Source organism: Octopus sinensis, linkage group LG14, assembly GCF_006345805.1.
Source record: "Octopus sinensis linkage group LG14, ASM634580v1, whole genome shotgun sequence".
NCBI lineage: Eukaryota > Metazoa > Mollusca > Cephalopoda > Octopoda > Octopodidae > Octopus > Octopus sinensis.
Genome location: NC_043010.1, coordinates 20,261,354 through 20,277,481, shown reverse-complemented (window position 1 = coordinate 20,277,481; position 16,128 = coordinate 20,261,354). Strand labels below are relative to the sequence as shown.

At 36.9% G+C, this 16,128-nt stretch overlaps 1 protein-coding gene across 4 annotated transcripts in view; it reads left to right on the top strand.

Annotated features, from left to right (window-relative positions):
* The window catches only part of LOC115218870, a 410,980-nt gene that overhangs the window by 323,245 nt on the left and 71,607 nt on the right, over positions 1–16,128 (top strand). For all 4 annotated transcript variants that reach the window (XM_029788839.2, XM_036508718.1, XM_029788838.2 and 1 more), the window contains one exon: positions 12,901–13,012. In XM_029788839.2, the coding sequence (XP_029644699.1) occupies positions 12,901–13,012 (112 nt within the window). The remainder of the gene's footprint in view (positions 1–12,900; positions 13,013–16,128) is intronic.

Below are 16,128 nucleotides of genomic sequence, written 5' to 3'. Positions count from 1 at the left end.
AAAGAAACTCATTGAATAATGTAACCCTAGACACACTGTGTGTCTTGGGTTCAATTCCTGAATCAGACAGAATGGTTTGGTTTTTTTACTCCCCGTTGAGCTGCAGTCTACTCAGCCGAAAGGAATACTGGACGCATGATGGGACAGCCTGCCATGTCCTTGATATTCCTCTGGGGCAAGGATGGAAGGACTGAGAGAGTATATCTGTCTGTTTATCACAACAAAAACAGAAGCACAAAACAATTCCCAAAAGCATGCTACATCTATCACACTGACTTGTGAGTGATGGCTGAGTAAACCTTGGTGGTGAAAAGATTGGGAAGGACCAGTCTAACATCAGATTAGCTTTCATAGTAATTCTATCATCTATATCTTATAATAGGCGAGCTGGCAGAAACGTTAGCATGCCAGGCAAAATGCTTAACGGTATTTCGTCTGCCGCTACGTTCTGAGTTCAAATTCCGCCGAGGTCAACTTTGCCTTTCATCTTTTCGGGGTCAATAAATAAAGTACCAGTTTCACACTGGGGTCGATGTAATCGACTTAATCCCTTTGTCCTTGTTTGTCCCCTCTATGTTTAGCCTCTTGTGGGCAGTAAAGAAATATATATCTTATAATAGTGCTATGGATTATCTCCCATAGTAGTGTTACAGATTATTTCCCATAGCAACACTACAAATTAGCTCTCATAGTACAGCTATGATTTATCTCTCATAGTAGTGCTGCTATGGATTAGTCCTCATAGTATGGTTATGGATTAGCTCTCATAATAATTTTATGGGTTAGTTCTCATAATAGTGCAATGGATTAGCTCGCATAATAGTACTGTGGATTAACTCTCATAGAAGTTCTATGGATTAGCTCTCATCATAGTGCTATGGATAAAATTTCATGATAGCATTACACTTAGTGGAAGGTTTTAAGAAGCTTCTTTATATTTCTCACAAAAGAAAACATGTTGTGTGTGTGTGTGTGTGTGTGTGTGCATGTGTGTGTGTGTATGTGTGGGGGGGGGGCTTGACAGATGTCAAGAGATGTTGACAGGAAACATGATATTTTTGTTTGTTTGTTTTTTTATTAGTTTGCTCTAGAAGAAAGGGATTGTTGAAAAACTTTGGTTTACTGATATTTCCCATGCAATTAGCAGATAAAATTTGCCTGAAGAGGAAATGGGCCCCCTTTTTTTCTTTTTTTTTTTTGACACGGACCCATTGTAACTGCCTCTGTTCCTAAGTTACGAGCTTCCTGTTTTAAAGTTTATCTAAATTAAAACCTCCCTCCAAAATTTCATGTTCCAAACACCAAATTAAACAATGACAAAAGACATTTTGATATATTCTTTATTGCTTCTAAAATAAATGGAAAAAGACCCACCGACCGACCGTAGTATATCTCCATATAAATGTTAACAAAGAGTTAAAGTGATCTAAACAATAGCAACCTCCCCACCCCTTCTCAAATGCCCCTAAACCTACCCCATTCAGTCAAGGGTCTTTTCCCTTTCCCCACCACTTTCCTTTGCCCCCCCCCCTTTTTTTTTACCTTTTTCTAGTTCTTCCATGTACTTGGCAACCTCACTAGTGCAGGTGCCACATAAAAGCACCAAGTGCAGTCTGTAGAGTGATTAGCATCAGGAAGGACACACCCAGCTGTAGAAACCATCCCAAATCAGACAGTGGAACTCAAGGCAACCCTGTGGGTTTCCAGGTCTTGCCAACCCAGTAGTCCTTGACTCCTTTTTGTCTATGGACCCCTTTGATTCCTGTTTTGCTCAACTAGACCGCTAAAGCCATTCAATGTTTAAGGAATCTTCTTGTTATGTTTTTATAATTAAAAATATTCTTAGGAATTTTATAAAAAACAGAATTGTTGAAATGTTTTGTGTATTGTAGAAGTAAAAATAATTTTACGGCTCCAAAATTTTAGCAACAAAATTTGACATGGGCTGCCCCACCCCACCCACCAAGGGTCGCTATGGACCCTTGTTGAGAACCACTGATCTAACTCATACCAGCATGGGAAACATGTTAGGTGATGGTGACAACAATGATGATGATGATGATGATGATGACGATGACAATCATCATCATCGTCGTCATCGTCATCAGGAGGAGGGTCAACCAAGTGAGATTTCCTTTTTTTCAAAATGAAGACAGTGCAGATGGGAGAGGATCTTAAAAGTGCCTAACTGTAAAGCTTACCTTCTCAAGTTATACCGGAGTCATATGAGCCAATTTCATGGCATGTATCTTCCCCACCTGGATGGGACACCAGTCCCTTGCAGGGTCACTCATTTTGACCAGCTGAGTGGACTGGAGCAATGTGAAATGAAGTGTCTTGCTCAAGAACACAATGCATAAATTGAAACCACAATCTTACAATCAGGAATTGAAGCCACAATCTTATAATCATGAGTCCAACACCCTAACCACTAAACCACGAGCCTTCACAGGAGTATGTGCTGTAGATCCTCTGTTCCAGGTTCAATACCTGTGCTTGATCAGCTTCTCTTCCACCACAGCAACCACTACTGCAGTTTTGTGTAATCTATGAGGATGTTGAAAAGTTCCTGGCTTTAAGGGAATCCCGAAAGGCCTGGCTGGAGACCCAACCTTCCAAGTTCTTTTACAGGGCTTAGAAAAACCAAAGGACCACAACAATAACTGTGTGAATCTGAGAAGGGGAAATGTTTGATAAATCATAATTAGAAAATTACTATTTTTAAACCTCACAACGAGGGACATTCAGCAACAGTACTTTGGAGGAAAGATTGTTTGCCAGCCCCAACTCAGCTCAAAACAATAGCTGAGTGGGGGTGCTAGATTCCCTTGTTCAAAAATATAAGGACACAGATCGTGTCGTATAGCCAGCTGGAGACGATGTCTCCTGGGGCTAAATTACAGCAACATTCGTCCTAAACCATGACTGCCATGTTATGTTGGTAAACAACCTTTACTCCAAGATCATAACTGACCCTCCCCTATTTTCTTTTGCCCAAAGCCAGGAACTTTCCAGCCCCACCCCCTCGTAAAGACATTACTGTACAACAGATGAGACTAGAACCTATACTACAATAACGATAACCACCACTCTACTTTAGTCTAAACTACCACTTTATGGCTACTGTAACTATTTCCATCAAACTACAGCCAGAATCTTTATACCATTACTATAGCAACCACAACCACCATCACGACTAACATTTCCACCATACTGTTTAAGTATTGTTACTGCGACAACACCACCACCACTACCACCAAACCATCGTCTCAACCACCACCACAACTAACACTACCACTGTCACCACCCTTCTACAACAGTCAGAACTATAACTACTACTGCTATTACTACTACTACTACTACTATTACTACTACTACTTCTACAACTACTGCTACTACTACTATTACTACTACTACTGCTACAGCTGCTGCTGCTGCTGCTTCTACTACTACTACTACTATTACTACTACTACTTCTACTACAACTGCTGCTTCTACTACTATTACTACTACTACTACTTCTACTACTACTGCTACTACTACTTCTACTACTACTGCTACTATTACTACTACTACTACTGCTACTACTACTACTACTACTTCTACTACTACTACTACTATTACTAATACAACTACTAATGCTACAACTACTGCTGCTAATAAGAAGTAGCAGAACAACAACAACAACAACAACCATTCATCATTCCTAAATAAACCTTATTCAGGGACCTTTTGAGCAGGATGGGCTACACAACCTGAAGAAAATTCTAACTGGGCCCCTACCTGTAAGGTCATGCACTGTTTATCTTTAAATGAGATCACTATGTCATGCACATATGGTTGTGATGCATGTGCCTGGTGTACGCTTATCAGACAGGTAGTCATGATGGGTATACTGGGCTTTGTATAATTCTTTCCCTGTGTCACTTTGATGGCATGCACTGCTCTCTCACTCAATAATAATAACAATGGTTTCAAATTTTGCCACAAGGGCAGTAATTTTGGGAGAAGGGTTAACTTGATTATATCGACCCCAGTGCATAACTGGTACTTAATTTATCGACCCCAAAGGAATGAAAGGCAAAGTCAACCTCGGGGGAATTTGAACTCAGAATGTAGAGCTAGGCGAAATACTGCTAAGCATTTCGTCCAGCGTGCTAACGATTCTGCCAACTCGCCACCTTAATAATAATAATAATGATAACAATAATAATAATAATAATGGTTTCAAATTTTGCCACAAGGGCAGCAGGTTTGGGGAGGGGATGAGTCGATTACATCGACCCCCAATGTTCAACTAGAACTTAATTTATCAAACCCAAAAGGATAAAAGACAAATTCGACCTCAGCGGAATTTGAACTCAGAACATAGCTGCAGGTGAAATACCGCTGAGCATTTCATCCAGCGTGCTAACAATTCTGCCAGCTCACTGCCTTAATAATAATAATTTATTTCTTTATTGCCCCCAGGGAGCTAAACATAGAGGAGACAAACAAGGACAGACAAAGGGATTAAGTTGATTAGATTGACCCTAGTGCATAACTGGTACTTATTTAATTGACCCCGAAAGGATGAAAGGCAAAGTTGACCTCGATGGAATTTGAACTCAGAACGTAAAGACAGACGAAATACCGCTAAGCATTCCACCCAGTGTGCAAACGATTCTTTTCTACTCTAGGAACAAGGCCCGAAATTTTGTGGGAAGGAGCCAGTTGATTAGATCAACCCCAGTATACAACTGGTACTTAATTTATTGACCCCGAAAGGATGAAAGACAAAGTCGACCTTGGCGGAATTTGAACTCAGAACGTAACAGCAGACGAAATACCGCTAAGCATTTCACCTGGCATGCTAACGTTTCAGCCAGCTCACCACCTTAAACTACTGCTAATGATAATAATAAAAATAATAATAATAATAATAATAATAATAATAATAATAATAATAATAATAATAATAATAATAAGGAGAACACCGGGGGACGTTTAAGATGTAAGAAGGAAAAAACAGAGCTCCGAAATCTATCCACACACATCGTAAACAAGGACATCGTATGGAGCCAAAGATTTACTAACAAAGGATTGGACTGTATCCGAGTAAGTAATACTAACTGAAATTTATTACTATTTTTGAAACGAAATGATGTATTTTGACTCGATATCGTCTCCACCTCTAACACAACACATGTAAACATGCGTGGAAAAATTATGATCCATCAACACCAGATCATCCCCGACCCAAAACACCATGTACAAAGGAACTACGAAGAAATTAAATGCCACCGATATTATTCAACCCAAGAATAACAATCGAGCGGTACGTACTTTAAACTTACAATGAAAAATGTACGAAAAACTACACATGCGAAATAATGTGACAACAGAAATAAACGGACCGGTACCCTACGAAAATGACGACCATCAAAATAATGGGCCGGACGTTGTTCCTCATGTCCCGCAAATAAAACCCAAAAGACATAAATGGACACGTGAGGAATACATTTCTATCTTACACGCTTACTTCACAGCAGTGCTCTACCCAAAAAATGAAAACACAACAACACATACATATAAAATATGGAAGGAAAACAACATAAATATAGACTTGGATACAGCAATGAACCCTAATAAATTAGCTAACGTACGAAGATACATTCTCAACGCAAAAAAAATATCAGAAATAGAAATAGAACATCTAAAAGAAAAAATACACCAGGAAAATGTAGATAGAAGCCACACAACAATGCCCAATAATATAAACACTGAAATAGTAAAACATGAAGACAAACGAAACATTCCCAACAAACACGATGTAAACAACGAAGGGGAGCCTAATGATTATGATAATATAAAAAGTAAAATAATCAAAGAACTGAAAACCACAGAGCTCAAAATGGACCACCGACCATATCTCCCAAAAATCAAAATAGACGAAACAACAACACCAATTATAAACAGCATAAACCTAGCCGTCATGGAACTAATAGCCACTGAAACAAAAAGCAATATCACTGAGCTAAATAACTTAGTATACGCTGCAGCCACAAAAGAAGCTGGATAATCACTCAAACTCATTCAAACAGGAGTACCACCACCCAAACAAACCCTGTGGATAAATAACATCCGAAACAAAATACAAAAAATGAGAAAAGATTTGTCGATTCTTAATGAAATCAGTAGACAATCAACGCTACTGAGCAACAAAAAGAAAACAAAAATACTCCGTAAATATAATACCACAGAAAAAGATTTACCTGAGATAAAAGAAAAGCTAAAGCAAGATAACCTTGCCAAAGCACAAAGGATCCGCCGGTACGAGAAACGCCATCGCTTCTTCGAACAGAACAAAAAGTTCAACTCCAACCCCAAAAAGTTCTACCAAGAACTTGGCAAAAATAAAATAGAAATCACTGCAGCACCAACGGCAGAAGAAGTGGAAGAATTCTGGAGAAAAATATGGTCGGCGAACGAACAACCAAAAAAAAGGAGTATTAAAACAACAAACTCAGCATCTGAGCAACTTTGGACCCCCATAACAACTGAAGAGGTCACCCAGGCACTGCAAAGACTAAGCAACTGGAAGGCACCTGGGCATGACAAGATCCCCAACTTCTGGTTGAAATATCTAACAGGAATGCACAAAAAGCTGGCTGAAAACTTTAACAACATACTAGCAGAGCCAGAGACAATGCCTGAATGGCTCACAAAGGGGAAAACCATCTTAATTCCCAAATCAAATGAGACAGCAAAACCAGAAAACTACAGACCAATAACCTGTCTCCCTACAATGTTCAAGGCATTTACTGCAGTAATATCGCAAAGGTTGAACAAGCACCTGGACGAAAACAAACTGTTCCCAGAAGAGCAGAAAGGATGCCGCAAAGGCTCATATGGCTGTAAAGATCAACTAATGATTAATAAAGCTATAACTGAAGATAGCCACAGAAAGAAGAAAGGCCTCAGTATGGCCTGGATCGACTACAAAAAGGCGTTTGATAGCATCCCCCACACATGGATCCTCGAAACACTAGCCATTAACAAAGTAGCACCAACAATCATAAAATTCATAGGGCACTCTATGAATAAATGGCAAACAGTGCTACAGCTCCAAACAAAAGAGGGACTCATGAAAACCAAAGACATCCCCATTAGAAGAGGAATATTCCAGGGAGACACGCTCTCTCCACTCCATTTCTGCTTGGCACTGTCACCCCTATCTGATATGCTAAATAGAACTGGATGCAGATATAAATGTTACGGCAAAACAATCAGCCACCTTTTATATATAGATGACCTAAAACCATACGCTGCAAATGACAAACAGCTGGAAACACTATTAAAGACAGTTCATGGATTTACCAAAAAAATAGATATGAAATTTGGATTAGAAAAATGCGCCAAAGTAACCCTGAAAAGAGGAAAACTAGTTAAGAGTAGCAACATCACACTAGATAAAACCAATGAAATAAAAGAATTAGACCAAAGCCAAACTTACAAATACTTAGGAATCCATGAACTAGATAAGACACAACACACACAAATGAAAGAGAAAATAAAAAAAGAATATTATAGACGAGTTAGATCAATACTAAAAACAGAGCTCAATGCTAAAAACAAGATAATAGGTATTAACACTTTAGCTGTCCCAGTTATAAGTTACAGCTACAATATCCTTAACTGGACACTAAATGAACTGACCAAAATAGATAGGAAAACAAGAAAAATAATGACAGGATCTAGGATGCATCACCCAAAATCTGACATAGAAAGACTATATATACAACCTATAGAAGGTGGTAGAGGCCTTATACAACTGGAAAACTACTATAAAATGACCACCATAGGACTGCAAAAATATCTACTTCAGAAGGAAGGAAAACTGATACAAATAGCGGCAAAACACGAGCAAAACAAAAAACTGTTCTCAGTATTTAAGGAAGCTGACAAATACAAACAAGAAATCATACCACCTAATAAATATGAAGAAGAAGAAGAAGAAGAAGAAGAAGAAGAAGAAGAAAATCTATAAAACAAATGAAATCCAAACTAAAAATCGAACAGCAACGAACCATGATAAAACGATGGCAAGAAAAGCCCCTTCATGGTAAATACTGCACTAAACTAAACGCAAAAGAAATAGACAAAGAAAAATCGCAGCAATGGTTGAGAAGCTCAGGACTCAAAGCAGAAACAGAGGGATTTTTAATTGCAGCACAAGACCAAAGCCTCCCCACCAGAAATTACCAAAAACATGTAATGAAAAGAAATATAACAAGTAACTGCAGAATATGTGGAGATGGACAAGAAACAATAAATCATATTATCTCTAGCTGCCCAGTCCTGGCTAAGAAGGAATATATTCACAGACATGACAGAGTTGGAATCTACATACATTGGAAGCTATGCCAACATTATGGAATAACAACAGAAAAAAGATGGTATAGGCACACACCAGAAAAGGTCACAGAAAACGAGAAAGCAACCATACTCTGGGATATGCCGATACACACAGATAGAGAAATTAAGGCCAACAGACCAGATATAGTTGTCAAAGATCATGAAGAAAAAAAATGCTTTCTAATTGATGTATCAATACCGGCTGATGACAACGTGTCTCTAAAAGAAATGGAGAAACTCTCAAAATACAAAGACCTGGAAATAGAGGTAACCAGAATGTGGAATCTAAAAACAGAAACAATTCCTATCATAGTAGGTGCATTAGGCATGATAAAAAATATTCAGACAAATACATAACAAAAACATACAGAAAATTGCACTACTAGGCACTGCACACATCCTACGCAGAACGCTTTCCATACAATAACCATCAGAGCATCACAACAAATCACAGCACATACCCAAGGCACACAGAGCTGCGCTCGGTAGTGAAGTGAAAGCACGCTATAAAAATAAAACTACTGAATAATAATAATAATAATAATAAAATGGCATGCACTGCTCTCTCACTCAATAATAATAATAATAATGCTAATAATGATAATAATGATGATGATGATAATAATAATAGTAATAATAATAATAATAATATCATAACTGCAACAATTACCACTACTACTGTTATTAGAATTGCTGCTACAACTATTTAATACAAATACTACTGCTAGTATTACTACTACTACTAGTACTACTACTGCTGCTGCTGCTACTGTTAAACTGTGGAAGTGAAGCTGGAAACTCTGTTAAAACATGCAACAAACCTATATTACAATTCCTGTTTTTCTACATGACCATATTTTCTATTGTCTGCCTTAATGTGCTTTAATCTCACATTATTCTATTAACTTGGCACGAATAAAGAAATAAGAATAAAAATAAAATAATGAAATAACAAAAAAAATAATTCTATAAAAATAAAAAAAATATAAATAAAACTGCTTCTATTAAAGACTGATGCAGGGTTTTTTTTTGTTGTTGGTTTTGCTATTGTTTTTTTTCTTTTTTTGGTTTGTTTATTTTTACTTTATGATAATGTAAATTGCATTCGGAATCCATCCATTGCCTTCTGGGCAAATAAAAAACAAAAATATTAATATTTAGTCGTAGGAGGAGGAGGATAAGAATTCATTTATTTGCCTCAAGGGTGATGGGTAAGAGGGACACCACTCAGACAAATTAGATAAAGACTGAAAATACAAATAATATCGATACCAAAAATAATAATAATAATAATGATGATGATGATGATGATGATGATGATTGCAAAGTTTGGCACAAGGCCAGCAATTTCAGGCGGGCAGGATAAGTTGATTACATCAACCCTGATGCTCGGCTGGTACTTATTTTATCGACCCTGAAAAGATAAAAAGCAACGTTGACCTCAGCACAATTTGAACTCAGAACATAAAAATGGACAAAATGTCATCAGCGTGCTAATGATTCTGCCAGCTCACCACCTTATTATTACACTCTCGGAGTGGTTGGCATTAGGAAGGGCATCCAGCTGCAGAAACTTTGTCAGATGAGATTGAGCCTGGTGCAGCCTCTGGCTCACCAGCCCTCAGTCAAACCATCCAACCCATGCCAGCAGGAAAAGCGGATGTTAAACAATGAATAATTATAATAATGATAATGATAATCATTTAACATCTGTTTTCCATGCTGGCATGGGTTGGACAGATTGACCAGAGCTGGCAAGCTGGAGGGGCTACACCAGGTTCTTGTCTGATTTGGCTTGGTTTTTCAACAGCTAAGGGCCTTTCCTAATGCCAACCACTTTACAGTGTGTGTTGGGTTCTCGTAATGTGGCACTGCACAGTTGCTTTTACACAGGACCAGCATAAGTGCTGTTTACATAACACCAGCACAGGACCCTTGCAGGCCACCCCTCTTCATCGGGGAGAGCAGCCTTAACACTTCTGCTGTGGAGCAGAGTTCAGCTTGAGTTAGAAAATTCTAACTAGGTCCTACTTGCAAGGTCCTCACAGTGCATCACTTATATAACTGAAAGGCAAATGTAGATAGAGTGTACATCCTAGAAAAGGGTGGAGGACATGGACTGATGCAGCTGCAACTGTCTCTAAAGCTAGCAACCAAAGAGGGAGAGACCTGTCTAAAGAACGCCAGTGGCTGGATACTTAAACTATTTATCATGATATTGGATCACCATGTCGTGTACATATGGTTGTGATGCATGTGCTTGGTGTACCCTTATCAGATGGGTAGTCAAGATATTGGGCTTCATATATTTGTACCCCAGCATCACTTTGATAACGTACTGCTCTCTCTCTCTCTCTCTCTCTCTCACACACACACACACACACACACACACACACACACAAATAATAATAATAATAATAATAATAATAATAATGAAAATAGTAATGATAATCCTTTCTGCTATAGGCACAAGGCCTGAAATTTTCGGGGTGGATGATAGTCTGGCAGGCAGGATCAGCACCATTTTTATGATCCTTTCTTGGCAGTTTGTGGTGGGCAGACACAGATCCTGAGTGGGTCATATTTGTATCAAGGATCACTGGTCCTTGTAGGATATTTGTCAAGCAATGCCTTACTTCATCTATTTTGCAGCTCTGAGAATCCATTTGGTTTGGTTTGTGTTTTTATCAGTTTCCTTTATCACAGTTGCTTCTTCTCTTTCATTAATCTCTTTCATTAAGTCTCTCCTCAGTCTCGTTCATTTTTAATTTCTTTGCATACTTCTTTGTTTCTTCTCATACTGAGAACTCTCTTTATGAACTTTCATAATTTGCAGACAAGTTTAAGTATCCAGCCACTGGCGTTCTTTAAACAGGTCTCTCCCTCTTTGGTTGCTAGCTTTAGAGACAGTTGCAGCTGCATCAGTCCATGTCCTCCACCCTTTTCTAGGATGTATAGTCTTTCTACATTTGCTTTTCAGTTATATAAGTGATGCACTGTGAGGACCATGTGTAATTATCAATTTTATTGATCCCACAGATGGCCCCTTTTATGCTGCATTTTATGCTGAAGGTCACAACAGCTAAGATATTGATTGTATCAATCCTGTTTATTCTTTTGGGTAGCTCTAGTCCTACAATAATATTCTTTCCGGTCTTTTTGGGTTTTTTTTTTTTTGCTGGATGCCCATCCCTTTCACATACCCCTAAACTTTGATAAATGTGCTAAAGCCACATTCTTCAAGTGAAAAACTCCTAAAAACAAACAATATAGAGATAGACAAGTCTACCGACATCAAGGATTTAAAATCAGTAAGGCCCCAGTGATTCTTGATACAAATGTGACCTGTCAATGATTGGTTAATCAGCAGATTACTTAGGAGAGAAAGAACTCATTCAAAAGAGTAATGGTAACAGAGAATCACTTTGAGAGATGCTGCAGTTTACATCTGCATCACCAGTGTTCATAGAACTTGTCATACATATCATCATCTGAAAAATATTTTCTAACTAGAAAGGGTATGGCCTGGTCAGCCTGTAATGATATACATAAGATCTGGTCATCAAATCTAAGTAGAGATTTCAAACTTAAAATCTTCAAAGCCACAGTCAAACCAATTCTACTATATGGCTCAGAAACCTGGACGTTATCAAAGAAGCTTGAGAGGCGGTTGGATGGAACTTACACTCGCCTCCTTATGAGAGCTCAAAATCTCTTGTGGAAGCGTCATCCAACCAAAGTACAAATATATAGGAAACTACTACCTGTATCATCTTGTGAAAGGGAGAAGAGTCCAGTTTGCTGGACATTGTTGTAGAGCTGAAAACGAGGTAATTTCTACTCTTCTCCTCTGGAAGCCATCTACTCACAATACCAGAGGGCACACACTCTCCTACCCTGGTGTAATCTCCAGGGATACAGGCATCCAGCAACAGGACCTCCATAATGCCATGATGGACCATGAAGTCTGGCATAACATAGTAAATTCCATTGTCTCGACCACAGTCGAACAATGATGATGATAAGAGTTCTTACCCATTGCTTTATGCTATTCAACATAAAAATACCAGTAAATGGAGAAATTTTATTCATATCCAAGAATTTCTCAATCCAGCTATGGGGGAATGGTTGTTGAACAGTTTTTTGTATATTTTTTGTAATCAATCCATGCAATAAAAAGATTCTAGCATTGTTCATGTCAGTCCTCAAGAACCATTTTATTGATTAAAAGTTGGTCTCCACAACCATAGGAGCCATGTTAACAACCTTTTTGTTCACGGGGGAATATCTTGTTATCCGTCAGGAAAGTGGTACATATTGTCAGTAATGATGGATGTTAGTATTTTAGATATAGCTGTTAGACATGTAATTGGTCAGCAGTTTGGAGGGTATTATTATAATAATTATTACTATTGTTATCATCATCTTCATCATTATCATCATCATGATCATCATTATCATTATGTCCCCCATAAACATTTGCTGCTCATTATCAACTTTCAGGTGATTCAGACATTTATTTCTTCAAAAGATGAAATGTTTAAGGTCCTATCTATGATGACTATGGCATACATCGTTGAAGAGGAAGACAACCAGACATTAATTGAGGAAACTGGTGAGGCTGCATTTTCATTATTTCTTCTCTATCTCTCTCTTTGTGTGTGTGTGTGTGTATACATATATATATATATATATATATATATATATATATATATATATATATGATTCTTATGGTAATAATCTATCTACTGACAAGAGGATTTGACTTAACTACAAGCAATGTAGTAGTAATACTGATGAGCTTTGATTTCAAGCGAAACTGACATGCCAATTTACCACATTCGCTTACTATGGGGCAGTTAACTCTCCTATCAGTACATAGACCTGTGCTATGTTTGTGGCTACAAGGGTCTTGACACTTATTTCTAGCAATGTAGGTGCTACAATGGACCCTCAGTCACTATTAGTGAGAACTGAAGTCTTCCTTTTTGATGTTATATTGTATCTAGCCACATTTATTATATATATACCCATTTATGAATTAGTGTTGTAAGATTCATAATGTGAAACTGTGTGTTGAAACAGATTTTGTACTTAGGGATAGTCTTCTTTTTTTTTTTTTGTTCTTTTCCAAATAAACACATGCACGATTTATTCGTTCTTCACTCATTTATTACTGTTCTTATTCTAACTCATGTCCATTGTCCAGAAGTCTTTCATCACATGTCTGTGACCTCTTCCATTATCTGAGAATGGACTAAGCGGAGCAAGAGCACACACAAAGATGGAAAGTGTCGCTGGAGAGGTCACTGGTGTGTGACAAAAGATTTCCGGACAATGGACAAGAGTTAGAATAAGAACAATAATAAATGAGTGAAGAACAAATACACAGTGCATGTGTTTATTTGGCAAAAAAAAAAAAGAACAATGACCATCCTGAAATACAATATATATATATATATTGTTGTTGTTGTTGTTGTTGTTATTTTTATCATTATTTTCATTATCATTATTATTATTAGTATTATTATTATCATTATTATTATTAGTATTATTATTATCATCATTATTATCATCATCATTATTATTATTATTATTATTATTATTATTATTATCATCATTATTATTATCATTATCATCATCATTATTGTTATTATTACTATTATCATTATTATTATCATTATTATTATCATTATTACTATTATCATTATCATTATCATTAGTATTATTATTATTATTATTATTATTATTATTATTATTATTATTACTTAAACATAGTGATACTAATCACCTGGTACCAGAACTCAGTATACAAACGTGTCAGAAAGAAGTGTTAATCACGGACAGAGCAGTAATAAGAAATTAGAATGACAAAGGAAGAAACACTTATGGACTTTATTTAGCTTACAGCTGTTTCAGCATTTTGTATTTGAAGCTCTAATGAAGCTATAGGGAGATGAGTGCATTGAACCTTGTAACAGAAACAGCTATAAGCTATGAAATTCATGATATAATTTCTTATTCCCTTGTCCAACTTCTTATATATATATTTATTTTGGGGGCCTGCAATCGTCTATATTATTGATTCTGTTATCATAATTTTAAAATTGTTACACTAGATAATAATAGAGTCAGTGATATCTTTGCAAATTATTTTCTCATGAATTATTTGCTCCATATTGAAATTATATATATATATATATATATATATATATATATAGGGGGCAAATTCACGAAAAAAGCAAAAGACGAAGACAGGGTGTGTACAAAATAAACAGATGTATTAGTATAATGCTCAGGAATTGAAAAAGTCTTTTACGTTTCAAGCCTACGCTCTTCTACACAGAAAAAACAAGGAGAGAAAAAAATGTGTGTAGTGGCTACTGATCTAGCATATATATATATATATATATATATATATATATATACCGGAGTAAACACATAAATGTGAAACAAGGTGGAAAAAAGAGTACTCAAATATCAGTGGTAGAGTAATATGCTTTATTTAAAGCAGCAGAAAATTCAACAAAACCTGTTACTCTGAGTTTCATGTTTCCGTAAACATTATATATATATATATATATATATATATATATATATATATATAATGTCTACACCACCTGTCTTCGTCTTTTTTTTTTTTTTAATTCTCCCTATATATATATATATATATATATTATATATCACATGATCACATGATACATCACTGGTTACATTGTACATTGTTTTAGCCTTTAAATGACATCATGCTGCTGGCAAGGCAAGCAGGCTAACATTCCCCCCTGATTGAAAGGGGCACTGGAGCAAGATGAAATGAAGTGTTTTGCTCAAGAATACAATGCACCACCCAGTCAGAGAATCGAACCCACGATCTAGCGATCATGAATGCAACAGCCTAACCACTGGGCCATATGTACATACATATATATATATACACACACACACACACCTTCCTTATGCTTTCACCCTCCTTCTCTCTCTCTCTCCCTCCCCCCCTGTCTTCCTCATAAATAACCAAAATATAACTTCTTATCTGTTGAACATCCTTCACTTGTAAGCTTATTGATTCACTTTGTATCACACTTGCTTAACTACTACCACCACCACCACTACTACTATTACTACCACTGCTACTACCACCACCACCACAACTTATACTACTTCTACTACTACCACCACCACTACTACTACAACAACCACTACTACTACCACTACTACTTCTACTACTACTACCACCACTACTACTACCACCAACACCACTACTACTACTACCACCAACACTACTACTACTATTACTACCACCACCACCACTACTACTACAACGATCACCACCACTACTACTTCTTCTACCACCACAACCACCACTACTAATACTACTTCTACTACTACCACCAACACCAGTACTACTACTACTACTACAACCACCACCATCACCACTACTATTACTACTACTACTACTGTCACTACTACTACTAAGATAATGAATAGTAGAGTTGGTGGAGCACCTGACAAAATACTTTGCAATATTTTATTAATGTTTCTTTACATTCTGAGTTCAAATCCAGCTAGAGCATGTTCCCATGATCTAGCATATATATATATAATATATATATATATATACCGGAGTAAACACATAAATGTGAAACAAGGTGGAAAAAAGAGTACTCAAATATCAGTGGTAGAGTAATATGCTTTATTTAAAGCAGCAGAAAATTCAACAAAACCTGTTAC